Source organism: Macrotis lagotis, chromosome 8, assembly GCF_037893015.1.
Source record: "Macrotis lagotis isolate mMagLag1 chromosome 8, bilby.v1.9.chrom.fasta, whole genome shotgun sequence".
In the NCBI taxonomy this organism is placed as follows: Eukaryota; Metazoa; Chordata; class Mammalia; order Peramelemorphia; family Peramelidae; genus Macrotis; species Macrotis lagotis.
This window is the reverse complement of record NC_133665.1, coordinates 144,521,312-144,548,309: the sequence shown is the minus strand read 5'-3', so window position 1 is coordinate 144,548,309 and position 26,998 is coordinate 144,521,312. Positions and strand designations below refer to the sequence as shown.

Genomic DNA, 26,998 nt, shown 5'->3' with positions numbered 1-26,998 from the left:
TAAGGAAAGAAACAAATGACTTTTGCAGTTCTGTAAGAATCCAAAGCTAAAGCTAAAGAGTATGATAAATGTGCACAATAATGAAAAGGAGGAAGGGAATTATTTAGCTAACTTGAGTACCAGAGAAAGATGAAGAACATAGCATACCTGTTTAGGGCTGTGACAATTTCATGTTCAAGGAATCATCAAATGAGAGTTGAATGGGATCAAACTTTGGATGAAATAACAACAAAAAGATAACTCTCCTCAATTTTCATCTTGTTTCTGTTTTGTTTACTGTAGAGATCAAAGTTCAAAATGGAAAGGAATAAAAGGAAATATTTAATAGGAACTAAAGCCTAGAGAAATGACATAACGGTAAGAGAGCACATTTGGTTGCTTTCCAATGAAGTCACATCATCTGGCCCCAAAAAAATTACATCCAAAAGTACAGAAAGAATTCTCAGCTGTGATTATTGAATGCCTGCTAGTGACTAGAACCTAACAAATGTTCCAGTTTTCACAAGAGATAAGAAAATAGATTGAACCATAGGTTAATGAATTTGGTGTCAAGTCTTGGCAAATTCTAGGATATATTATTTTTAAAAATGATTCATGAGTACTTAGAGAAGGTTTAAGTGAGCAGTAAGAGCTGTCGTGTCAGATAACTTCATTTACTATTTTGATTAAGTTACTGGGGAAAATTCATCAATAAAATGCTATGGTCACATTTATGGATGGAACAAAGCCAAGAGGAAAATTAATAGATGACAACAGACCTGGGATGCCAAAAAAATCTCCACAAATGAAGGTAAAAAGATGAACTTTTTAAAAAGATAAATGTAAAACTCCTGCACTTGAATTTTTAAAATTATCAAAGTGTAAGGCAAGGGTAATTATGGTTCAAAAGTTCTATTATGTATGAATGAATGAGATGAAAAACTGAACGAAAAAGCATTTCTTAAACATTCTGTATATACCAGATATTTTTGTGCTCAGCACAAGAAATAACAAGACAGCCTTTGTCCTCTAGAAGCTTATATTGTCATAGAGAACTGAGTCTAATTTATAAGAATTTAGGTCATTCCCCATTTGGTAAATGGTCAAAGGATATGAACAGGAAGTTTTCAGAGGAAGAAATTAAAGTTATCTATAGTCTTTTGAAAAAAATGCTCCAAATCATTATTGATTGGAGAAATGCAAATTAAAACAAGATTGATGTACCACTTCACACCCATCAGATTGGCCAATATAACAAAAAAGAAAAATGATAAATGTTGAAGAAGATATAGGAAAAGTGGAACACAAATGCACTGTTGGTAGAGTTGTGAACTGGTACAATCCTCCTGGAAGCAATTTATAGCAATGTCCAAAAGGCAATAGAACTGTTCATACCCTTTGATTCAACAATACTTCTATTCAAGGTTTCCCAAAGAGATTATTAAAAAGGGGATAAGACCCGCATGTTAAAAAATATATAGCAGCATTCTGTGGTGACAAAGAATTAGAAACTGAGGGGATAACCTTCATTTAGGAAATGGCTGAACGAATTGTGATATATGAATGTGATGGAATACTGTCATTGTAAGAAATCCTGAGCAAGGCCAGCTAGGTAGAGCAGTGAATAGAGCACCAGTACTGGAGTCAGGAGGACCTGAGTTCAAATCCAACCTCAGGAACTTAATAATTGCCTAGCTCTGTCACTTAGGGCACTCCCCATTGCCTTGCAAAAAAAACCCTAAAAATATTTTTAAAAATTAAAAAGAAGAAATCACAAGCAGGTGGATTTCAGAAAAACATGGAAAGACTTATGTAAACTGATGCTGAGTGAAGTGAGCAAAACTAAAAGAACATTGTGCATATTAATAGCAATAGTTTGTGATGATCAACTATCATACCATTCTTAGCCATACAATGATCAAAGATAATTCTAAAAGAATAGTGATGGAAAATGCCATCCATATTCAGAGGAAGAACCATAGAGTCTTAATGCAGACCTAAGCATATATTTTCACTTTTTTAAAAATCGGTTTTATGGATTTTTTTCTTTCTCATGATTTTTTCCATTTTGTTCTGATTCTTTTTTCACAATGTGACTAATATAGAAAAATGTTCAACATCACTGTCCATGTATAAACAATATCAGATTACTTGCTGTCATGGAGAGGAGGCAGGAGAAAGAAGGAAGGTAGGAAAATGTAGAACTCAAAAATCTTACCAAAAATTGAATGTTGAAAATTATCTTTACATATAATTGGAAAAAAGTAAAATAAAAATATGTAAAAGCTAAAAAATGTTTATATTCCAATGGGGAAAGATTGGTGGGAATAGAGTTTTGGCCAATATAATCACAGGGATTGTGAGTACAGGGAAGGCAATTGATGGACACATTTCTTCCAAGAATTGTTCCGCTTACTCATTAGAGAAAAGACAAGCATGTTCCTTGAGGACCAGAATCATTTAGTTTTTGTCTTTGTTTACTGACTGTGTTCTCCAGCACATAATAATGTTTAATAAATACTTATTGGTTGATGAATTTTCTTTCACTAAATGTATCTATCCCCCTCATGGATAATTTACTGAATTTTTCTGCCCTTTGTCCCTCCCAAAATTTTCCTGGGTGTTTTTCTTTGTTGATGAGCTTCTCTGAACTAATCTTGATATAAAAGACACAGGATACACCATCAAGGACATAATCAATACTTTCAATTTAGTCAGACCTGCCAGAGCCTGTGATCCCCTCCCCACCATGGTGAGGCATCAGAGTAGGACTTTGATGGCAGAAATTGTATTTGCTCTTCATGAAATAGAAGTATAATGTGTAGAACAAGAAAAGTGAGAGTCTACCAGACCTCAGGAATACTTTGCTTACAATATCTTTAGTCTGAAGTTCTGGAATTTTCCTAAACATTGAAATCAAACATAAATAAGCTTATAGTTTTAAGTCTTCTATTAGATCACAGAAAGAATATCATATCTAAGTCTGAGTGTCATATACTATAAGGGAAATTTCCAAACTGAAATGCTTCCAGTGAAGGGTCACCAAGTTGGTAAAGGACATGACCAAGACTTATTTGAATTAACTGGGCATGGTTAGCCTAGAGAACAGAAGACAAATGGGAACATCAAGGAATGTCATAGATCCATAATATTCAGAGGATCATGGTTATAGGAATCTCAGAGATTAAAGTGATACTTCAATGCATAAATGGGAAAAATCTTAAGGGAGGTTAAGTAATTGGTTCAAGGCCACATTGATTAGCATCAGAGGCAGAATTTGAACTATGTTTCTGACCATGAGGCCAGTCCCCTTACCAATGTAAAACACTGCCTTTGCTTGGTCCTGGAGAACATAAATAGTATCTATGCAAGGATTTTACAGAGATATGGAACATAAGTTTAAAATAAGTAAAAAATGTTTTTACACCAATAATATTCCAATGGATATGATTTCACTGATATGTGCATATTCCATTGACATACTCATCAATACCTGCCCATCCTGTGTGATTCTTGCCTATGTCCTTCCACGAGTTTGCCATAGGGGTCCACCCTAAGGGAAAATTTCTTCCCCAGTTATTTTTGCATTATGAGGATAAAAGTGGAATATATGGACTATCAATTGGTTATTCTTCACTCTTGCTACATGATCTATTTTTAATCATGCATTCCAATGACATACTTCTCACCATTTTTCATAATTTCTCGCTTATAATGTATTGTGACCTGTAGACAACCACTACTGGCTCCCATTTTCCTGTGACCTTTAAAATATATTAACAACAGCTCTTTGGAGATTATAATATTCTATGACTCATAGTCAGACAACACTTCCAGAATATTGCTGATATTTAAATAATGAACTTTTCCTTTTTTTAATGGATTGCAAGAACTTGGAGCCATTAAAATAAATTTTTTGTTTCTCAAAGGCAATTATCTACTTCTCCTGTACAATTTTTAACCAACTCACAGAATACTTACAGAGGCTGTCCAAGATTATATTTCTACATATATGTATATTTCTATATATGTATGTGTATATATGTGTCTGTTCATGTATCTATCAAGCTATAGAGATAGATGTGTCTACAGAGATTGAGATAGATACATAGATGCAAAGAGGAGGGGGAGGGCAAAGTCAGAGAAATGTAGGAAAAAGCTATTTGTCCACTCAATCACATATCATAAGCTAGAGGAGACATATTTCTCATCCATTTTGTTCCTGTATGGATAGTTATGCCAAAATCTTTTGGATGATCTCATTTAGGGGCATTATTCTCAGAAACATTTTCTCATAAACATTATAAATGAGAAAATTTTATATACATTACCAGGAATCAGTAACTACAAAAAGATGACTATTGAAAACCATTCATACAATTGGAAAAAATAAAATAACATAACATAAAAAGGAACTATCTTACCAAAGAGAATGCTTTGTACAAAATATATACTTTAGTTAACATTTCTAAGATTGAATCCATTAATAGAACTTCTTTTGACATACTCTTCAAAATTTCAACTTCCATTCATGCACCCTTTCTCCTCAATGTACCCAGTCTCATATGAAAAGGAAAAACAAATGCAAAAAGCCTGACCCTGGAAAATAGGCTGGAAGTCCCCAGCTAATAACTTCCTCCCCCCCTTCTTCCTCATTTTACTTGCATGTCTTAATTTGTGCTTTTAGAAGACAAAAAATAAAACAAACAAGATTGCCTTGGGGCACTAGTCCAAAATTAAAACAGCTAGAAACTTAATGTAATTTATAATTGCTGATTCAGCCAAGAAGCTTGATCATTAACTATAGATCTAATTGAAACTTCAAGATAAAGGAATTAAGCATTTGATTTCTCTTATGAAAAACAAGTCTGATTTTCTTCACCACTAACATGGACACCTTTTTGGTGAAGGGGGAGGCTACTGGGAGCTTTTATAAAAATGACCTTCCTACTAAGGCTTTGTACGAAGTCCCTGAACATTCCCAATGAGTAAGAATACCCTCCCCACCAGGCCAGGCTGTAATTCTGATAGATTCTTAGAGTCAGAAGGGATATTAAAAATAATCCAGTTCCAAATACCCCTAGCCCCAGGAAAGTCACCTACATCAATAGTAGCCCATGTTTAAATAGTATTTTAAGGTTCACACAGCACATTACAGAGATGTTCTCTCATTTGATTCTCCCAATAAACCTATGAGTTAGATATTATGTTCTCCCATTTGACAGATATGGAGCCTGAAACTGTGAGAATTTAAATGATTTGTAAAGAGATAAAACTTGAAAGACTCTGGGGAGGAAGGTAAATCCAGGTCTTCCTACCTCCAAACCTTGTGTTCTAAGCACTATGATTTTTGTTTAGTTTTTTTTAATAATCTTCTAAGAATTCTGTTTAAATATATACTATGTGCCTTTGATAGCATATTTATCTAACCTTTTTCAGACCCCTATAGGTCAGGGAACTGACTATTGACCATTGTTGAACTTCTTGGTCCCTTGAATCCAAAGCCCCTTCCCTATAACTTCTCAGCAATTATTCCAGTTTCACCCTCTCTCTCTCTCTCTCTATTGCTACACTTGTGGCTTTAACCAAAACATGGGAAAGTACTAGTAAAAAGAAATCTTGTTCCTTCCTTCTTCAAAAACAACAATAATAAAAATTAGTTAAGCACTTTCTATATGGCAGGCACTCTGCTAAATGATGGGGGATATGAAGAATGGGAAAAAAGACTGCACCTTCCCTCAAGGAGTCACTGTTAATAGGGGAAGACTAACATTCACCGAAATCTGACACTCTCCCAGGTCACCCTTTCCAGAAGTGGCTGTACTTTCCCAGATTCCCCAACTCACTGCTCCTGGTTGTAGAATTGGAGTGTTTCTTGCTCCCCTTTGCCAATTCTAAGATCTGATGCTAACACCATCACTCAGTAACCTCTCTTTTAAGGTTTATTCAATGGGTATTGATTATCCAGTCAAGATTCTGGTAACTATTATATATCAACCTTCAGGACATACACTCCTTCCTTAGATGAGTTGGGTGACTGCCTCAGCCTTTCTTTCCTTTGTCAGCATGCATACCAATATTCCTTTAAATACTCTAACCTCCCACTTCCTCAACTTACTCATTTTCCCTACTCCCCAAAATGGTTATACCTTTGATCTTGCCACAGCCACAAGTGATGCATGTTCATGAACTCTGAAATTCCTCTATCTCATCATAAACTTGTATCATTCCATCTGTCCCTGTGACTTACAAGCTCTAATCTTTTATTCATCCTCATAACAGTCAGTCTCTGTCTAGTCTTCAGTTCTTTTTCACAGTTATCCTTCAACTGACTACATACTCCTTCCTCATCTTTATTTCTTGACGAACCAGGTCATTTTTTTTTTTGCTATCTTCTTCTCTCATGTCCCTCCTTCACTTTTCCTTTCACCAATATTCTTCTGCTAAGGCTCTGCATTGGATTGCTTCTACCTTCTGTGGTCTTCACTCCAATTCATATGCTGCTAGACAAAACTGAAGGAAATCATGAAACCATGCTATTGGGTCCATTATCAACTTAAATTACACAATCTCAGTTGGGTCTTCACTACAACGAGACAATCCTTTTACATCTCCCAAATTAACTCACTTTCGTATTCACCATGTTCTTGTTCTTCCTTAAACTTCCTCTTCTCAACATCTCACCTGAGAACCTTGCTTCTATTTTACTGGTTTAAATACACTCATTATCTCATACCTGGACTATTGAAACGGCCTCCTTGACTTGCCCTTCCTCGCGCCAGTATATCTTTCATTCAACTGTCAAATTGACGTTCCTAAAGAATAACCTTCCTAGTCAATAAACTCCAGGACCTACTTGTTACTATTGGGATCAAATGATTTTTTTAAAATAACTAGTCTATTTGGTTTTTAAAGGATTTCATAACTTGGCCCCATTCCAACTCTACAGTCATCTCACATATTCTATGACTTCCAGTTCCAGTGACACTTGCTTCATTGTTCTTCTTCACACAAGGTGCTCCCCACTCCATGAATTTTCACTGCTATTACACTCCATGCCTCTTGTCTCCTCTGCCTACTGATTTCCCTGGCTTCTTCCAAGTCTCAGCTAAAGCTTTACCATGTTTCTCAGGAAACTTTTCCTGGTCCTCTTTCCTACTGGTGCCTCCCCTCTAACATTTTCTCCAATTAATGCTAAATATATCTTGTTCATGCATAGTTGTTTGTATGTTGTCTCCATGTTAGACTAGGAGCTCCTTAAAGTCAGTAAATGACTTTTGCTTTTCTTTGTACCTTACAAAAGGTTTAGCATAGAACCTGGTCCTTAGGAGATGCTTAAGAAGTGATCATTTTCTTGAATTAATAAAACTGCTAATATTCCTGGAATAACCCTGGAATTCCATTTTTTGGAGCTAGACCCTATGGATGTTAATTAGAAAAAGGATCATAGATTTGGAGCTAGGTGGGGAGAACCATAGAGATATTCTACTCCAATCCCTTCATTTTATAGAAGAGGAAACTGAGACAAAGACATTAAATGAATTGTCTAGGGTCACATAGTAAATATTGTTGGTATGACTTGAATTCAGGAATTCCTGACTCCAAGTCTAGTACTTTCTCCCCTAAATCATATTATAGTATATCATGATAGATAAAATCAAAAACATATTGGTTGGGATTTTACCCATGTTACTTATTTTGCTTTGCTATACCATAATTAAGGCACTTAATCTCTCTTTGCCTCAACTTTTTCATCTCTATAAATAAGGGTAAAAATATTTGCCTCACCTGACTGCTGTGAATTTCAAATTAGATAAATTATGCCAAGTGCTTCCCCAATTTTGAAGTGTTTGTAACTGTAAGATATATTCTTATAAAGGGAGGGAAACAACTCATCCAGGTCAAAATATTTCCCATACTAGTGGGGAAAGTATGCATCCCAAAACTGGGAAATGACTAAGCAAAAGTGGTATAAAAGCATTTCAGAATAGAAGAAATTATAATTATGAAGATTTCAAACAAGAACAGTTTCATAGTAAAGAAAGCAAAATTAGAACTAAAGACATTCTATCACTAGATGCATCACCATCATCATCACTATCATTCCCATAACCACCACCACCATCTTTGTTCTCATTCTCATCCTCATTCTCATCATCATCATCATCTTAGCAACAAATTAGCAACAAAGAAAGAACAGAAGGAGACAGGAATGTGACCATGATGTCTTGTTATTTTGTTCAAATAATAGTCTTGGTAAAAAAATTGTGAAATTTTTATGATCTTTGACATGATTTTATGATCTTATATTTTATTTGAATGCTTTGTTCATAGCGATTATATTTAAAATTTTTAAAAATATAAGTTATATATTAAGATATTTTTACTTTTTAAGATATATTTTAGAATGAAGAAAGGGAAGAAAAAAGAATTATATGTGTATATTTACATACATGTACAAATAAATATATTTATATATAAATACATATATACACATATAAATAGAGAGAGAGGAGGGAGGAGAAAAGGACTCTCTATTATAGACTCAATTTTAGATTATACACTCTTTCCCCTCTTCAGCAATTTTCTTGCCTCTCAGATTCTTCTTTCCATGCCCACTCCACTTTTTCCCTCTGTGATACATACTTTCTGGATATGTAACTTAACTCTGCAATGCCAACTACCAAGGAGAAAAATTTCTATCACCCTAGATCAATGAACCTATGATCTTCATGAAGTAGGGGTATCTTTGAAAACGCAAAGAAAGATGTCTTCCCAATAATTCCCATTCTCTAGTCACCATCCAATCCCCAACAACATGCCTGGAAAAGAGTTGGCCAGACTACAATCAATCCTATCAAACATCCTAGGGAAAACATGAACAAATGATAATATAAAAAGACCCCAAGGGCCTCATGCTCTGACTTTCATGCAATGAGAACACTGATCCATTCTCTAGTGTTGACACATGAAAATTGCAGGGAGACAGGTTCTCAACTTCCCACTCAAAAATGTTCTATTAGGTTCTAAAATGAGCATCTTAAGAAATCTTCAAGTGTACATTTTGCATAGATTATCATATTTGAACCTCACAACGACCAAGTGAGGCAAGTCTTTTATCACCAAAATGAAATTTAAACCTTGTTTATGGTGAGATAGTATAGAAGGTAGCAAAAGTAGGAAATAGACATCTGTCAGAGGGGCAAAAATGTAGAACAAATATATCAGCAGCTCCACCTCTCAACTCCCATTGTTGCTCAGTAGCTACTTAAACCTTGTGAAAGCTTCAAGATAATTTGTATGAACTTGGAGCATGGTTAGTAAATCAAAGCAACTAAAGAATGGTACTGAAGGACTTCCATTTGAGATGGGACAGATAAACAAAAATAAACTTTGACAACTACTAAAGAGATGCTTTTTATGCCATCAATTGAGACAGGGATGTCTACAAAATTGCTGAGAATGATGTTAACCCTGTAATAATGCTTATTATAATAAGTAATAAATAATAATTATAATAACATTAATAATAAACATGTTAACCCTGTAATAATGCTCCTCTTATAGAAGAAACTATAGTAGATAACACAGCAGATGGCAAAAGTCACTCACCCAAGATGCAGAAGCAGAAAGGAAGGGTTGGAGGAACAGAAAATAATCAAAGCAAAAACAATTGTTCAGAAAAGGGTGTAAGAAATGTGCCTCCAGTCTTAGACAATACTTTCCTAGATGTGTGACCTTGGGCAAGTCACTTAACCCCTTGCCTTGAAAAAAAACCAAAAAAAGTGTGCCTATACATCTCAAAAGTATGCAAAGTCCAGAGTGTTTCCTCTCCCAACAGCATGAGGAATCATATCCCTTTGTATATATGGGCAGCACAGGAAGATTCCATGATTTGCTCTCTTGTTATTTGCCTTGCTGTCATTTTGAGTAACTAAATGTTTTGCTATTTGATTTTTGGTTCTTGCCTAAATGACTGGAAGGGAATTCACTAATTGAGACTTGAGTAAAACTATGATTAATACAGGGGTGTCCAACCTTTAAGCTCTTCTGGGCTTCATCATCCAACAACAGTCATTCATGAATACACCAAGAAGCACAACAACAAATGTGATGTGACCAGGTTTCCAAGGACTACAACTGGTGAGGTTGGATACACCTGATCTTAAACAATTCACATTGAATCTGGCTTATAGTAAAAGATTCCAGGATTTTGTGAGACTCGTTGGAAACTAAGAATGCTGGAGGGGAAGATACAGAGCTAGTGAACTTTGTCCTCCTTCCTGTTGTTACAGCCAAAGTCCCTTGCCTCTTTTATAACCAGTGACCTTTTTTTACAATCTTCCAATAACTGCAAAGGTCCCTGCCACCTTTATATTGCCATTAGTCCCCTTGGGCAAATTGAGAGAAAATGGTAATATTTTGAAAACTAAACATAGTTCAACTATAAATAAATGTAAGATTTTCAAATATCATATTACTTTCTTCCTTGGCTACAAAATTTCCATGAACTATGAAGCGACAGAGTAGTATCTGGTTAAAAAGTCAAAGACTCAGAAGGAATCTTAATAATCATCCATTCCAAGTCAGACAGTGAGAAATTAAGTGACTTACCCAAGGTTGGAAAACAGCCAAGTTAGAACCCAAGCTTGCCAGGGCTCTTCCTATTATTTCACATTGTCCTGTATACCCAATCAGGTCTTAATTATCTCTATGTCCTCTTTCTTTCTCCCTTAATACCTAAAATGAAGTGCACAAGTAAGGTACTTAAAAGTATAATTACTAATAGATAAAATTTCAGAGTATTGGCTAACCCGGTGATGATGATGATGATGATGATGGTGGTGGTGATGGTGATGATGATAATGATGATGATGATCTATCACATTGGATATAACATAGAGAAAAACACATTGACTCCATAGTCATAATAAGTGAGCTTAAATCCTGTCTTTGATGTTCACAACCTTTAAGATTTTAGGAAAATCACAACCTCCCAGGGTCTCAGTTTCCAGCTCTGTAAAATCAGGATATAGAACTTTGTCAGATCTAGAGCTATGACCTGATGATATAAGGTAATAGTTTTCAAAGCACTTTCAACCACACAATTCTGATCTGGCAGAAAGGTAGCACAATGGATTGAGCTCCAGATATGGAGTTAGAAAGAAGTGAGTTTAATTTCAACTTCAGACATTTACAAGATGGGTAAGCCTGTGCAAGTCACTTCACACACTGCCTGCCTGTTTCCTCAACTGTTAAATGTTAACAACAGCACCTACATCCCAGGATTGTTGTGAAGATAATATGAGATAATAATTTTAAAGTGTTTTGCAGACCATAAAGTGTTATCCAAATTCTAGTTGCTAATATCTAAGTATTATCATCTTGATTTCGCAGATGAAAAAAATGAGGCACAGAAAAGTGAAGTGATTTTTCAAGGTCATGAAACTGAAACTTTATGGGTATCAGCTCAGAGTCAGGTCTCTTAACTAACAGTATCTTACAGATCCCCCACCACAGATTCTCTCTGTCTTTGTCTCCTTTCCCAGGAAATTCTGTGCATTTGGTAAAGAAGAGGATAAGGGATGATAATTAAAACACTAGAAGGACTAGACATATCAATCAAAGCCAAAAAATGGTTTTTGTCTGGTCCTTCTTAAAAAAGAAGGTAGGGACGGCTAGGTGGCACAGTGGATAGAGCACCGGCCCTGGAGTCAGGAGGACCTGGGTTCAAATCCAGCCTCAGACACTTAATAATTACCTAGCTGTGTGGTCTTGGGCAAGTCACTTAATCCCATTGCTTTGCAAATAGATAGATAGATAGATAGATAGATAGATAGATAGATAGATAGATAGATAGATAGATAGATGATAGATAGATGATAGATAAAATAAAAATAAAAAAGAAGGTACTTGAAGCTAATTTAAGTCATCCACCCTAGAGCTAAGTACTATCTCTTTGCCCCTTTCCTGGGCTTCTCTAGCATCAAGTCACCCACACATCCTACCACAATAAACTGCAATCAACTGACCCAAATCTTTAACTGCCCTGGAAATTTCATTGTGATGAACAGCACTCCAAATTGGAAAAAGAAGCAAAATTTATCCCTCATCTCACCCCCCAACCATGAACTCTTATGCTGATTAAAAAAAAGAGGTTTGCATTTCCTCTACACTTAAGTTTTAGTGATCTGATGGGCTTTCCCTCCCAGGTGAAGTTGTATTTTTAAAAGAAGGACAGTGCTTCAGCAAAAGGAAGAATTTTTGTCTCTGGCATCCAATTGGGAAAATATTCCAAGGCAGGAGGGCCTGTTCCAGGTCCCTCAAATTATACTTGGCATAGAGTCATCTCCTTCATCTATACCTGAGACCATCACCTAAAGCTAGGAAACTTCAAAATAGTCTCTTTTTTCACTTTTCTCCAGTTATCTCTTTCTCCCTCACTTTACTGATTAAAAAAATTATTGTTATTTTTGCATTTACTAAAAAATTCTTTTTTCTTTTTCCCTCTCCTACATTATATAGCTGTTTCTCAAAAGCAAGAGTTGCTGCTTAATAAAGTGTGACAAGATTTTTTTTCCTGTGAGCCAGTCAACCTGAGGTTTGTGTTAATTGTTTTAGTTATAGTTAATAGTATTAGTGGTAATTGATTCTACCTCTATATTAATTGTACTTTAGTCTAAAGTATGCTGGGCTGTAACTTCCTAAGGTGGGGAAGCTGTTAGTTAAAAATTATTAAATTTTTTAGTATGGGGGTGGCTAGGTGGCGTAGTGGATAGAGCACCTGCCCTGGAGTCAGGAGTCCCTGAGTTCAAATCCGGCCTCAGACACTTAATAATTACCTAGCTGTGTGGCCTTAACCCCATTGCCTTGCAAAAAAAAAAAAAATCAAGATGATGGCATATGTGTAAACTCTATCAAATTATCTGCCATTTTAGGAAAAAAGGAGGGTAGGGAAGAAAAAAAATTTGGAACTCAAAATTTAGTAAAAATGAATGCTAAAAATTGCCTTGATATGAAATTGGGAAAAGGTTAAAATATCAAAATCAAAATATAAAATATAAAAATCAAAAATATCAATTTATAAAAATAAAAATAAAACAGCGTGAGCATTTACACCTTGAAAATTGGTAAATCCTACAAATCAGGATTTAATCTGTTGCATTATTAACTTTTAGTCTTAAGAAAGTGATGGAGAACTCTTTTTTTTTTAGATTTTTTTTTTTCAAGGCAATGGGGTTAAGTGGCTTGCCCAAGGCCACACAGCTAGGTAATTATTAAGTGTCTGAGGTCAGATTTGAACTCAGGTACTCCTGACTCCAAGGCCAGTGCTCTATTCACTGCGCCACCTAGCCGCCCCGAGAACTCTTAATAAAATAGATTAATTTTTAAAGTAGTCAACTTTTTTTAGTGAGACAATTGCTAAACGTTTGCCAGCACATTGATAAATGTAGCAAATGAGAGGTAGTATGGTATACGCACTTGGTACATTGGACCTAGCATATAGTAATAACTTAATAAATGCTGATTAACTGACTCCCTGGAGTCAGGAAGGTAAAGAATTAAAGTCTGCCTCTAACTCGCAAAGCACCTTGGATTCCAATCTTAGCTCTGACAATACTAAGTGTCCAATTCTTTCTGACCCCATATGGAGGTTTTCTTGGCAGACATACTGAAGGGGTTTGCCATTTGTTTCTCCAGTTCACTTTACAGATGAGGAAACAAGCAAAGAGGCTTAAGTGACTTGCCCAGGGTCATACAGTTAATAAGTATCTGAGAGAAGACTTGAACTCTGGTGTTCCAGACTCCAGACCCAGCACTCTATTCACTGTATCACTTAATCTGCCTCCAAACCATATCACTTCACTATATTATAATCATTGGACTAATTAGTGTGCCACTAAAAAATCATTTGATCTCTTACCCCATTCCACCTTCAAACAATTTTTGAAAACAACATTGTGAATGAGTTGTCGGTCTTTGGCAGTGGAATGCCTCACACTGAGGAAATCACCAGTCTGGAGAAATGCAGTAAACACAATTGTAACTCAAGCTGACATCGTGCAATAAAGTTTATGAGTGTCTTTCCTCACAATTCTCTCTTAGTAGAATAGGTAGGGGAAAAAATAACACATTATTCCCATTTTACAGATAAGAGAACTGAAGCTCAGACACAGAGAATCTGATTGATATGTCTAGCATCACACAGCCTATAACTGTCAGAGTCAATATTGGAAGCCAGGTTTCTAGAAATTGCCTACACTGTTCTTATACTTCAGCTTTGACCACCCTGAAATTGAGTTGTTCTAAATGAAGAAATGTTATATGTTACATTTCCCCAAACAAAATATGACTTCTATTTATGACCCTCAGATTGGGGCGCAGGGGAAGATAGCCTATTAGTTTCACACTTACTTAGTAAGCCATGTTAATCTTCAAGATGACAATGGCAATGATTTACTTTATAGCAAGAAAGATTTAAACCTGGAAGAGACCTTACAAGTCATTTAGTCTTAACTCCCTTCCTTCAAAGAGGAATGACTTACCCAAGGTCATGCAGATAGACATTTAGTCTAACTCCCTCCCTTAAAAGAGGAATAATTTACCCAAGGTCATTCAGAGGCAGAACTGGAATTTGAACCCAGTCTTCTATCTTCAAATTTAGTGGATTTATTCTTTCTTTCATGCTAGCTTCCCCATGCTGCCTCTCTCTATTTACACGAGGAAACTGAAGCTCATAAAAGTTAATTAATTATTATTATTATTGATTAGAGAAATGCAAATTAAAACCACTCTGAGGTACCACTTCACAGCATATTGGCTAACATGATAGCAAAGAAAACTGACAAATGGTGGAGGGGTTGTGGAAAAACTGGGACTCTAATGTACTGTTCATGGAGTTTTGTACAAATCCTGAGAGCAATTTTGAACTGTGTCCAAAGGGCTATAAAAATCCCTTTGATCCACTCCTAGATCTGTATCCCAAAGAGATCCAAAAAAAAGGGGGAAAAACCTACATGTACAGAAATATTTGTAGCAGCTCTTTTTGTAGTGGAAAAGAGTTGGAAATTCATTTGAGGTATGACTGAACAAGTTGTGGTCTATGAATGTGATGGAGTAGTATTGTAATGTAAGAAATTATGAGCAAGTGGACTCAGAAAAACCAGCAAAGACTTATATGAATGGGTGCTCAGTGAAATCAACAGAATCAGATCATTGTACATCTTAATAGCAACATTATGTGATGATCACCTATGACAGATTTAGATCTTTATAGGATAGTTATCAAAGATAATTCTAAAAGATCTGTGATGGAAAATGCCATCCACATCCAGAGGAAAAAACTATGAAGCCTGAATACAGATCAAAGCATACTATTTTCAATTTTTTAAATTTGTTCTATGTGATTTTTCCCTTTTGTTCTATTTCTTCTTTCACAACATGATTAATATGAAAATATGTTTAACATGATTGTATGTGTACAACCTATGTGAGATTATTCATTATCATGGGGAAAGGGGAGAGAATGAAAGAAGGGAGAAAAATGTGGAATTCAAAATCTTACAAAAAAGTGAATTTGAAACCATCTTTACCTATAATTGGAAAAAAATTAAAATAAATTTTTTAAAAAGTTGAGGTTCTTCTTAATCACACAGGTAAATGAGTGGCAGCCAGCATTTGAACCTAGAACATCTGTCTCCAAATCCTCTGCTACCTGTAAAATTCCACTATTCTGTTCACAATGAACTCCATGGTTTTGCAATCTTGCCTTATTCCTTCTAAGCACCTGCTAAGCCCTCATAGAGTAGATATAATGGATGCCATTTAATATTTTTGCTGGTGCCATATTCAGTCAATTATGGTCATCAAATGCCAATCACAAAATCCACACAAGACCATTCTGGTATAAATAATCCCTGCCCTGAGATCTAACTTGCCTCTTAAGCTTGTCTAAATTAATTTTCTCTAGACCAAGGGTAGGAGCCCTTTTTCCAGAGAATACTTCTTGTCCTCACATCCTCTCTCTTTCTGCTGAGGATTGAGTCTGAGTAGCCTGACCCCTGATGCAATAGCCATCTTGTGTCTGGGCAGGTAGCTGGCTTTTGGCCACCTACCCTCCACCCCACTTATGTCTACGTCCAACTGCCTAAGAACCAGTCATGATCCCAGGGAACCAAAGAGGAAGCATTATCTATTCTCACTTCTTCCAGAGAGGTGAGGGACTTAAGATACAAATGACACATTTGGGAGCAAGGGAAATGTGAATATTTGTTATGCCTCACCATGTATATTTATTACAGGGGGTTTTGATTAGAAAAATGCAAATCACAACTACTTTCTTTTAATAGAATGAAGAGATGAGAAGCTAAAATAAACATTAATTGCAAAAGTAAAAGTTATTTTTTTTAAAGAAAAGTATTGGATGACTAGGTAGGAGTCTCATTTTCATTGCAATAACAGAATCATTCATACCAATTTCTGTCTGCATTGGTATTCTTCTAAGAACACTATGCATAAAAGAATAATATTGAAAACCAGAGAAAGAAACACCCTACATAACTCATTGGCACACAATGTTTTCTTTGGGGGAAATGAAAGTCAGAAGAAGCAAAGGAAACCACTATGACCTAAAATTCCCTTTGCTAATATATTTCTAATATATTTCCCCTGTTCTCTCTGCATTAGGAGTGGGGAAACTTTTTTCTTTTGTTTATCAATTAACTACAGGAAAAATAAAGCTGAGGGAAACATAATAGCTAACTAATACTAGATAGATAGATAGATAGATAGATAGATAGATAGATAGAAAGATAGATAGATAGATATAATTGTATGTATGTAAAGATATACATATTCACATATATATACACAAAAGTATACATACATGCACACATATGTTTCTCTGTGTGTGAGAGAGCAGCTAGGTGGCACAGTGGCTAGACCATTGGGACTTGGTGACAGGAAAACCTGAGTTCAAATCAAGCCTCAGAAATTTACTAGCTATGTGACCCTGAGCAAGTCACTTGATCTTGCTTGCTTCAGTTCCCTTATCTGTACCAAGAACACCCAAATGCAGCCACAATTCAGACATAACTGAATGTGTGTGCATAAAATATTTTAAAGTTTACAAACTGCTTTATATATGTTAACTAATTTGAGCCTCATAATCATTCTTTCAGCTAAGTATTATTCTTATCCCTATTTTACAAGCAACAAAGCTGAGGCAGAGGGTTTAAGTATGTCAGAGTTATACAACTAGCGAACATCTGAGGCAGGATTGGAATTCGAGTCTGACTCCCAGGCCCTTATCCACTGTACATCCTAAAAACAACATCATTGTTGGTGCTATTGCTGTTGCTTTGCTTGTTTGCTTGTGAGAGAAATACAACTTTTTTCCATATTCTTAAGTGAGAGAAATTGCAACTTATGGAAAAAAAAGAGTTTTTAACATTTAAAAAGCCATAAGTAGGGATAAAGAGAGCTGATGCAGAGTCAGGAAGCCCTGCATTCAAAAGTCAGCCACCTCTCTGCTTCCTATTGGCTGCATGACCCACCCCATCCCCACCAATATGTATCTCTTTAAACATTCTATTCTTCCACGTTATTGGAGTAAATAACTTATAGGGAGAAGGAGTTCTTAAATCCAGTAAACTTTCAGCCAGTATTTATTAAACAGGTACCTATGTGCAGACCTGAAGATAAATTCAGGGATAAAGGTGACTCAGTCCAAACTTTTAAAGTTAGTTAGGGAAAGAAGCAGAAAAGGTAAAAAGCAGGGACATAGGGAGGATGAGAAGGTTGTACCAAAGGTCAGTAGAGAAGGAGAAAGACAGAGCAACAGATAGAGACAGAGACAAAAAGAGAGAGAGACAGAGAAGGAGAGAGACAGACAGACAGAGAGAAAGAGAGAGAGAGACAGAGAGAGACAGAGACAGAGAGACAGAGAGAAAAAGAGAGAAGCAAGAGGGGGAGAGAAGAAGGGAGGGAGAGGAGAGAGAGAGAGGAAAGAGAGGGGAGAAGGAAGGAATAGAGGAAGAGAAGGAGAAAGAAAGATGAAAGAGAGAAAGAAGGGGAAAGGGAGGAAGGGAAGGAGAAGAGAGAGAAAGGAAAGAGGGGAGAAGGAATGAATAGAGGAAGAGAAGGAGAAAGAAAGAGGAAAGAAAGAAGGGGAAAGGGAGGAAGGGAAAGAGAGGAGAGAGAGAGAGAGAGAGAGAGAGAGAGAGAGAGAGAGAGAGAGAGAGAGAGAGAGAGAGAGAGAGAGAGAGAGAAGGAAAGAGAGAGAGGGAAAGGGAGGAAGGGAGAGAGAGAGAGAGAAGGAGAGAGAAAGAATTGTCAAAGGAAAGGAAGAGAAAGAAAAGCTAATAATGTTAGCATCCAACCCTGGAGCTTGTCTTAATGTTCCCTTCTAATGTCTAACCAGTAGACCTTAAAATGTCTTCTTTCTCCTGGAAGGGTCTCACCAAAGCTTTTTTGTCCAGGTGTTAACATTCTTCCAGGCTTCCAGACTGAGTCATTTTTGATTCTGCATTCTTTTCTCACTGAGTATTAAGTATACTGAGTTACTAAGTATTAAGTTTTATTCCTTTAAAATATTTTCCCAGTTCAGCCGCCTCCTCTCCAGTTCTACCATTATAACTAGGAAGTAGTACATTAGATAAAGACTGGAGTTGGAGTCATAAAAACGAGTTCAAATCCTTCCCCAAGTATCTATTAGCTGTGTGACCCTGGATAAGTCATTTAACTTCTCTTGGTCTCAGTTTCTCCCAGTGTAAAATGAGGAGGGAGGATAGAATAGAAGCCGTCTTAAGTTCCCTTGCGATTCTAAATCAAAGATCCTAAGACCTCCAACCTATACTACAATGACCTCACAACTAGTCTTCTGTATACAGTCTCCTGTATTCCAACCTGTCCTGTATATTCCTGCCATATCAGTCTTATTGCTTCTATCAGCTTGCTTCAATAAACATGGGCTTCCAAACAATGCTGGGTACTGCTTCAAGTAGCCCCAGAATCCACAGTGACTGAGAGATCAAATCCAGATTCCATGCCTACTTGATTTGACCCTTCCCCATCTACAAATAAACAAACAAATGAATGAATGAATAAATGAATTATTAAATGAATAAATAAATAAATTATGAAGTATTCTAGGAGAGTATTCTTGTGAATTTCCTTTTCACTATCTCTTCCCACCTTCCCATCCCCATACCTACCTTCCCCACAGCACCTAGGACAGCACACACAAAAAGCATTTAAGAGATAGCAAGCAGTTGTTACTTTTGAAAAGATTTTAGCAGTATGAAAATTTCAGGTATTCTTTTTTCCATCAGGAAAGTGGAATTCTTGATTGTTCAATAGATACTTTTAGAGAGGGTCACAAACAGCTCAGCATTCTCTTTCCATCTATAGGATTTAAGAATCACAGGACTGGGGCTACTAAGTGGTGCAGTGGATAGAGCACCGGCCTTGGAGTCAGGAGGACCTGGGTTCAAATCCAACCTCAGACATTTAATAATTACCTAGCTGTGTGGCCTTGGGTAAGCCACTTAACCCCATTGCCTCGCAAAATCTAAAAAAAAAAAAAAAGAATCACAGGGTCCCCAGAGGTGACCCCCTTGTTTTATAGATAAGACAATAGATGAACCAAGGAGAAGGGAAGTGACTGGCCAAGACTGAACAGTCTGAGTGGTGGTGGAGAGATTCTCAGCTTCTTCCCAGAAAATTTTTGCCTGGTAACTCATGTGTACAATGCACTTAACTTGTTCATTCCCAAAGAAGAGAATGAAACCACAGGTTCTGGCAGAAAGCATGACTGCTTTGGGGAGCATAAATTCACATTGTTGAAGGTAAGGACTTATAAAGTGTCACCCATGTGCTCAGGGGATTCTAACACATTGTAACAATATGCCAGAGCATTATGGAAAGAACATCAGATTTGGAATCAAGAGAAGTGGGTTTGAAGTTGCTACCTGTGTGATCTGAGCAAATTACTTAAATGTTCTATGCCTCAATTTCCTAATTTATAAAATTAGGAGGGAGGGGAACTAGAAGAATTTCAAGGTTCCTTCCAGATCTAAATCTATAATCTTAAGAATTATGATGCATTATTCCACCCCATTCTCCTAGAGGAAGAATGGAAAGGAAGCCCCAGAACTCTTGAGTTTCAGGAAGATGGACTATAACTGAGCATTGTACTCTGGTGCCTCTTTTGCTTTAATGTTATCTCACATCTGGGGATTAGATAATTTGGTTCGGAGACCAAATTTGATTCTAAGATTAGAGTTGGACTCTCTAATCTCCAAGCAGAGCTAGATGTTGGAAGACCTTTAAAACTGATCAACTCTTTGCAGGCATTCCTCTTCCCTCAAGTCTGAGCAGTTCTTCAGACAAATTCCCACAGTCCCTACCTTGGATATTCATTTTGCTTTCTTTTTTTTTTGTAAAGCAATGGGATTAAGTGATTTGCCCAAGGCCACACAGCTAGGTAATTAAGTGTCTGAGGCCTGCTTTGGACTCAGGTCCTCCACTGCCACACCTAGCTGCCCACCTTGGAGACTCATGTGTGTCTTAGAGTCACTCCATCACCCCTTTCCAATCCTCTACCTAGGAGCTAAAGTGTCACCACCAAAACCAGAAGAACTACTGGTTATAGATTCTCCTCAGCACCCACAACTGAGGAGAGATGAACCCTCCCACCCTTCTGTGTCCCCTTTCTTACTTTCTTTAGGGGCATTGGGATCCCAAACCGACCACATCTGAACGAAGAAGAAAGGAGTCCAGCACACGATGAAGACCAAGACAATAATGAAGGTCATCTTGATAGTGCGGATTTTGGCCTTGGAGATGAGTTTGACACTACTGACCCGAGACATGGCTGCCCCATAGCTAGTATCTACCCCACTTGTGGCAGAAGAGGTCAAGAGTCCGGCAGCTCGGGGCTCGTGAGCTGTCTTAAGCTTCAAATTCTGCCAGATTTTAAAGCTAATAAGCCCATAGCAGGCACTGAGCACCAGGACCGGGATGATGTAGACGGTCAGTGTGATCCAGGTGACGTAAGCCTTGGGTCCCCAGGGCTGGATGAACACGGCCCAGCAGTCATATACCCCTTCGCTCACCTCCTTCAAGGAGAAGATCTGGATCTGGGGCACGCTGACCACCAGACAGACTAACCACGTGCAGAGGACTGAGAGGTGGTCCGACTGGCGGCGCAGGGAGCGCAGCGGCTGGCAGATGGCCAGGCAGCGGTCCAGAGACATCAACAGCAGCAGGTAGGTGGAAGCGAACATGCCCACCACCTGCAGATACTTGACGAGGCGGCAGAGGAAGTCGGGGCCGTAAAAGTGGAAGGTGATGTCCCAAAGGAGCTGGGGCAGCACCTGGAAGACAGCCACCACGAGGTCGGCAATGCTGAGATGCTTCATGAAGAAGAACATGCGCGAATGTTTGTGGCGGGTGGTGCGCAGGGCCAGCAGGACGCACAGGTTGCCGGTCAGCGCTAAGAAGAGGATCACACCCAGCACGGTCACCTCCACCTTGGCCATGGCCTCGTTGCGTTGGACGGGGAGGGAACTGCGGTTGCCGGGGCTGGAGAGCTCCAGGCTCCAGTTGGCGCTGCGGTTCAGGGACCCCGGGGCGGCCGCTCCGCCGGCGCTCTCCATGGTGGCGCTCTCCATGGTGGTCCGGGGGCTGGCGGCCCAAGGACTCACAGTCCGCGGTCCCCGGCTCCGGCCATCGCGGCCGGATCCCTGGAGGGCGATCCCGAGACGCACCCCGCGGAGAGTTTGGGGCGCTGCGCTCCTCGCCTCTACTGGCCACCAGTCCGGAAGCGCTCTTTATAGGAGGGACTCGCGGGAGGGGGGAGCTGAGTTGCCCTGCCCCTCCCGTCCCTGTCCTCGCCCCTTCTTCTCCTGGGGGGGCAGCTGGTCAAAGAAGTGCGTGTGGGCGTGACGCTGGGGACCCGAGTATCTTCGCCTCCGCTGCCCCGGGGAGTCGGGGGGAACCCCAAGAGCCAGGCTCAGCTGCTCTCCCAAGTCCTAACCTGTAGACACACAGAGCGAAAGGTAGAAAGCCCGAGTACCCCGCAACGGACCCCCTTCCCACCCACCTTCCAACTCGCCCCCGCCTCTGGGTCCCTCACAAGTCTGCGTGCCACCTCCGAGGGGCAGTCCTCTGCAGATTCGTCCAGAAGAGCACAATCCCAATCCGCGCTCTCCGAGGGACGGCCAGCTTTCCCCGTCTCCCGGACCGTGCCCGTGGCCCCTAGGAAGCCTCCGGAGGAGGTTCCTCTAAAGCTTTCCTAGTCCTCTCCCTTGTCTCTGACTCCCCTGCCCTAGCCCTTCACCAGCAAGGTGCCCGCTGCTCTTACCCACTGCTAGGGGGAACTCGAGGGTGTCTCTAAGTTTTCTCCTCTATGAAGTTGCTCTTCCCCATCTTTCGAAGACCGAATCTCCCGGGCTTAGGTTCGGTTCTGTGGACGTCTCCTCCATCTGCAGCCTCTCCCTGCGTCCTTCTGCCAGCCTACCCAGCTTTGGGCTGAACTAGGAGGAAACGGGAACCCAAGGGAGGAGGCAGTGATTGCAAGAAAGAAGCATCGGGGGCTGCCCGGCCTGGAGCAGCTTCGTCCGCTAAGGGGCGCTACAGATTGGCAGATCCTCCCCGAATCCAGCTTTGACCCCAGAGTGCTAATAAACATTTATGTCTTAGGAGGATGGCAAAGGCAAGCAGGAGTGAGCATCGTAAATAACCCTGCAGCTTTCTTCGGTCCTTGATTTATTTGACTCATTTGTAAAAGGAAGCGTTTTTTGATAGAGAAGTTGTTCTTAGAGTAAATGGTGAAAATATGTTTTAATCAAAAACTCATCATCGTTGTCATCAAGGGAATTTACTCAGTAAGAGATTGTAATTTCAGTGTTGGTTTAAAAATTAAAGAGTACAGGGTGCAATGACTTTGGGAATTAATTCAATCAATGCCTTTTTTAGGGATGAATTGTCTGCTATTAGCCCCTCTGTAAAAGACTTAGCTTTCTGATCAGATATTCAGAAAATCAAAGTTCTTGCTTGATAATTTCAGCTCATATTTATTGGGGGGAGGGCTTGAAAGGCAATGGGGCTAAATGATTTGCCAAGGTCACACACAGCTAGGTCATTATTAAATGTCCGAGACATTCTCTATCCAATGTACCACCTAGTTGCCCCTCAGCTCGTATTTGTAAGGCATTTTTTTTTAGGTTTTTGCAAGGCAATGGGGTTAAGAGGCTTGCCCAAGGCCACACAACTAGGTAATTATTAAGTGTCTGAGATCAGATATGAACTCAGGTACTCCAGACTCCAGGGCTGGTGTTCTTATCCACTGTGCCACCTAGCCACCCCTATAAGGCATTTTTCAAACATTTTCTCCTCAGCACAACTTGAAAAGGTAGGATTTCTCAAGCATCATTACCCCCCATTTTACAGATGAGAAAAGTGAGGCTTAAAGAGGGTGGAGTGACTTGCCTAAAGTCACAGAACTAGCATTAATGGGATATCCCATTGAGCTTAAAGAGCATTGGGGGAGAGGTTTTAGAAAATCTTATCTTCCTTTATTAGGCAAAAGTAGTCAATTCCAACTACTTTTATGTTTGCTTTGCAAATTCTCTGTTGACAAAATTCCATATATTGTATATTGCTAAGAAAACCTTAAAAATGGCATCTGTTTCATCCTCCAACCTCCTTCCCCACCCACTTTAGGATTTTTCCCCTGTAGGTGTTAAATTGATATGAATCAAAAATAATTTTAAAAGTGGGAGAGAGGGGAATCAAACAGGAAAGGGGACTCTATAGAAAGTTTATTGAAATGACTCTAATCAATGCTTATTTTGCAGTGATATTTTGCTTTTCTCTCTTTTGATTAAGTCCAAGAGATTCTGGTTAGTCAAGGACAGTCCTCCCTGAGTCCAAAATAACAGTCTTATGCCATTACATCACTTTTTGACTGTGACTGGAGTTTGAATGGTACAGAATTTTCAATGACTAATATATTCCTTCTACAGCTTTCAATAAATAATTGCTGAATGAATGACTGGATGAATGGATGGATAGATGAATGGATGAATAAATCTTTCATGATCTCAGATACAAGATATTGTTTAAGAAGGCATGTTAAGATTAGAATACAGACTTTTAGTGTATTTTTGAACTTTTATTTCCCTTGGAGTTGTGATAGCACATTGAACATTTGACAGACAAATCAGCCTTACTTGTATGACACTTAAGTGACCTTGAGCAAGTCCCTTCACCCGCTCTGCACTAGTTTCCTCATTCAGAAAATGAGAGATTTGGAAGGACATTCAGAAATCTGGAAGCAAATACAAAGGAGTGACTAGAATCTTCAGGAAACTCAACCATGTCAAATGAGAAGCTCAGAAAGAGAGACTCTAGGATATAGTTGAACGATATTGCTGGCTTTTGAATCAGAGGGATTGGATTCAAATCTCACTTCTAGGCCTTTCTACCCATAAGGTTTCAGGTAAGTTAATTAGCTTCCTTGTCCTTCAGGAAGTGTATAATAGCAAGTGGGGATTATATGATAAAGTGATGGGGTTTTTTAAAACCATCCTTGGAAACTTCCTGTGTGGAAGATCACTCTTGGGGTCAACTCCACCTGAAGGATTAGTATTACAGCAAAGGGGGGAAATTATGACAACATTTGAGTTTATAGGTACCTGAAAGTGAATGAAAAAAAATCTGAGGGGTGATTAGGTGGCACAGTGGATAGAGCACCGGCCCTGGAGTCAGGAGTACCTGAGTTCAAATCCGACCTCAGACACTTAATAATTACCTAGCTGTGTGCCACTTAACCCCATTGCCTTGCAAAAACCTAAAAAAAAAATCTGAGTCATTCAATTTCACCATTAGGTCTAAAAGTTTCAAAAAAACTGTTTCATCAATAATAATACTAATCACCTAGCAGAACTGACCACCTTCCCTTCTCACACTTACCTTGATGACAAGGACAAGCTTAGAATCATAGGACTTGGAGGATTAAGTTGAAGTTACCTTTCTTCCTGGCTTACTGAAGATTGATTTGAGGCCTTGGGTATTCATTGCTGAAGTTAGAATCATAAGCATTTGTTTATAATCAAAATCCATATGTAAACAGCAATTTGCAGGTATTATTTCCTGCTTTCTCTCCCCTTTTACAAATGAAGAAGACCTGAGGCTCAAAGGCAAAATGATTTGCCCCAAATCATAGTAAATTAATGCTAAATAGAGCATTAAAGATTCAGATCTTCCCACCCCAAACCTAACTTCTCTTCAATATATATGCATTGTGTGTAGAAATGACCAATGATTTCACAAGTAGAGGAAATTTCCTTGGCCAATAGCAGGTTGGCATTTTCTTAGTGACTTGGAATTTTGCTAGACTTACCAGGAGGTTGACTTTCCCCAAGTCATAAAACCAAAATGTTCTAGAAGTGGTATTTGAAAATGCTAAGACAAGTTCTCCATCTACCAAGCAAGCCCACTTCTCATTATATAAATGCTACTTACACAAAGAATACCTGAGTATTTTTTCCTAACTAGATCTGTTATTTCATTGATATGGGGGAACATTAGGTGAGGAACTTTGACCAACTCAGATGAGCACCAAGAGTTTAAGTGACTTGACAAGGCCATAAAGTCAGTATGTTTCAGAAGTAAGATTTGAATTCATTTGGACCTCAATGGGTGCCTTGCTCAGTCTTTCTCTCCATCACAAATATTGCCCTCAAACTAATGGACTTCAGTATACATTTTGATGCTCCCTAAATCACCCTAATTTCCCAAATCTCAATCTTCCTGTCTCCATGGACTCAATATCTATGATTTATTCTATTCTTCATAGCTGTATGCAAAAATGCTCATATTATCCTTGATCTCTCCAGTATCCACAAATGTTCTACTTCCATGGTGAACTCTGAATTTCACTTATATGATTATAATTTTTTATCATTCTTTCTTCCCCTATACCTTATGACCTCCTATCCCTGATCTTTGTCTTCCCCTTGCCATTTGATCTTTCCACCCCTCAATCTTTCCCAAACCATCATACCTAAGTTACCTATATCCTCACCTTTAGTTTTCTTATCCCCTTGGTGAATGAATTCAACTCTACTGTATTCTATATGCTTGAGTCCTTTGTTCATTTATCCCACTGTAAAACTCCAACTTGAATTATTTCCCACTATCTTCTATTTTCCTCCCCTGTTCTCACACTACTGAATAGTCCTGGAAAAAAAAAATCCCAAATCTGCATAGATAGGGTCTACTGTATATTTATGTCACATAATTCTGCAATACCCTCATTTATAGCAAGAAAATATTTCTACATCTCTCTAATTAGTTCACTGGCCCACTAACTACAATGCCTATTTCAATTCTTTCTATCCTTTTTCAAGTCTTCTTTGGCCCCCTACCCCCTACATATTCAGCAGAGAACCTCAAACTTTACCCTCTACCTAAAAAGGAGGCACTTTTCCAAGAGCTTCTTTTTCATCAACATCATTCAGACATCGCCTCCTCCTAACTTTACTCTTACCTTCCATGGAGAAGACATCTTTCACCTTGCCAAGAGACTGAACCCCTTACAAACACCCTTGATATGAAGTCCTTCAGTCTTGTCAAACAGATTGCCACTATAATTTTTCTTCTATGTTACTTACAAATTTAGCCATAGCTCTCTAATCCTTTAAAAAAAATCACTTTATCATATAATCCCCACTTGTTATTATCCTGTTTTCTCTCTTTCATGACTAATATTCTTTTTTTTAAATTTTCTACACTGGAGCCTCCTCTTCTCTCCCATCACTTGCTTCTAAACTCCTTACTCTCTGGATTCTACCCTCATAATAAAGCTGTCACTGCTTCCTTCAAAATTTTCAGTGATCTCTTAAATGTCAAATCTAATTAATTTTTTTTAATTTTCATCTTTCTTTTTTTTAAGGATTTTTTTTGCAAGGCCAACGGGGTTAAGTGGCTTACCCAAGGCCACACAGCTAGG

General features: G+C 38.5%; 1 protein-coding gene across 1 annotated transcript in view; it reads right to left on the bottom strand.

The window, feature by feature from the left end:
- OXTR (oxytocin receptor) overlaps positions 1 to 21,648 on the bottom strand; it is a 37,019-nt gene extending 15,371 nt beyond the window's left edge. Inside the window, exon 1 of the mRNA XM_074198666.1 lies at positions 20,699 to 21,648. Within this exon, the coding sequence (XP_074054767.1) occupies positions 20,699 to 21,638 (940 nt within the window). The 5' untranslated portion in view covers positions 21,639 to 21,648. The remainder of the gene's footprint in view (positions 1 to 20,698) is intronic.
- Between the last annotated feature and the right edge of the window lie 5,350 nt (positions 21,649 to 26,998).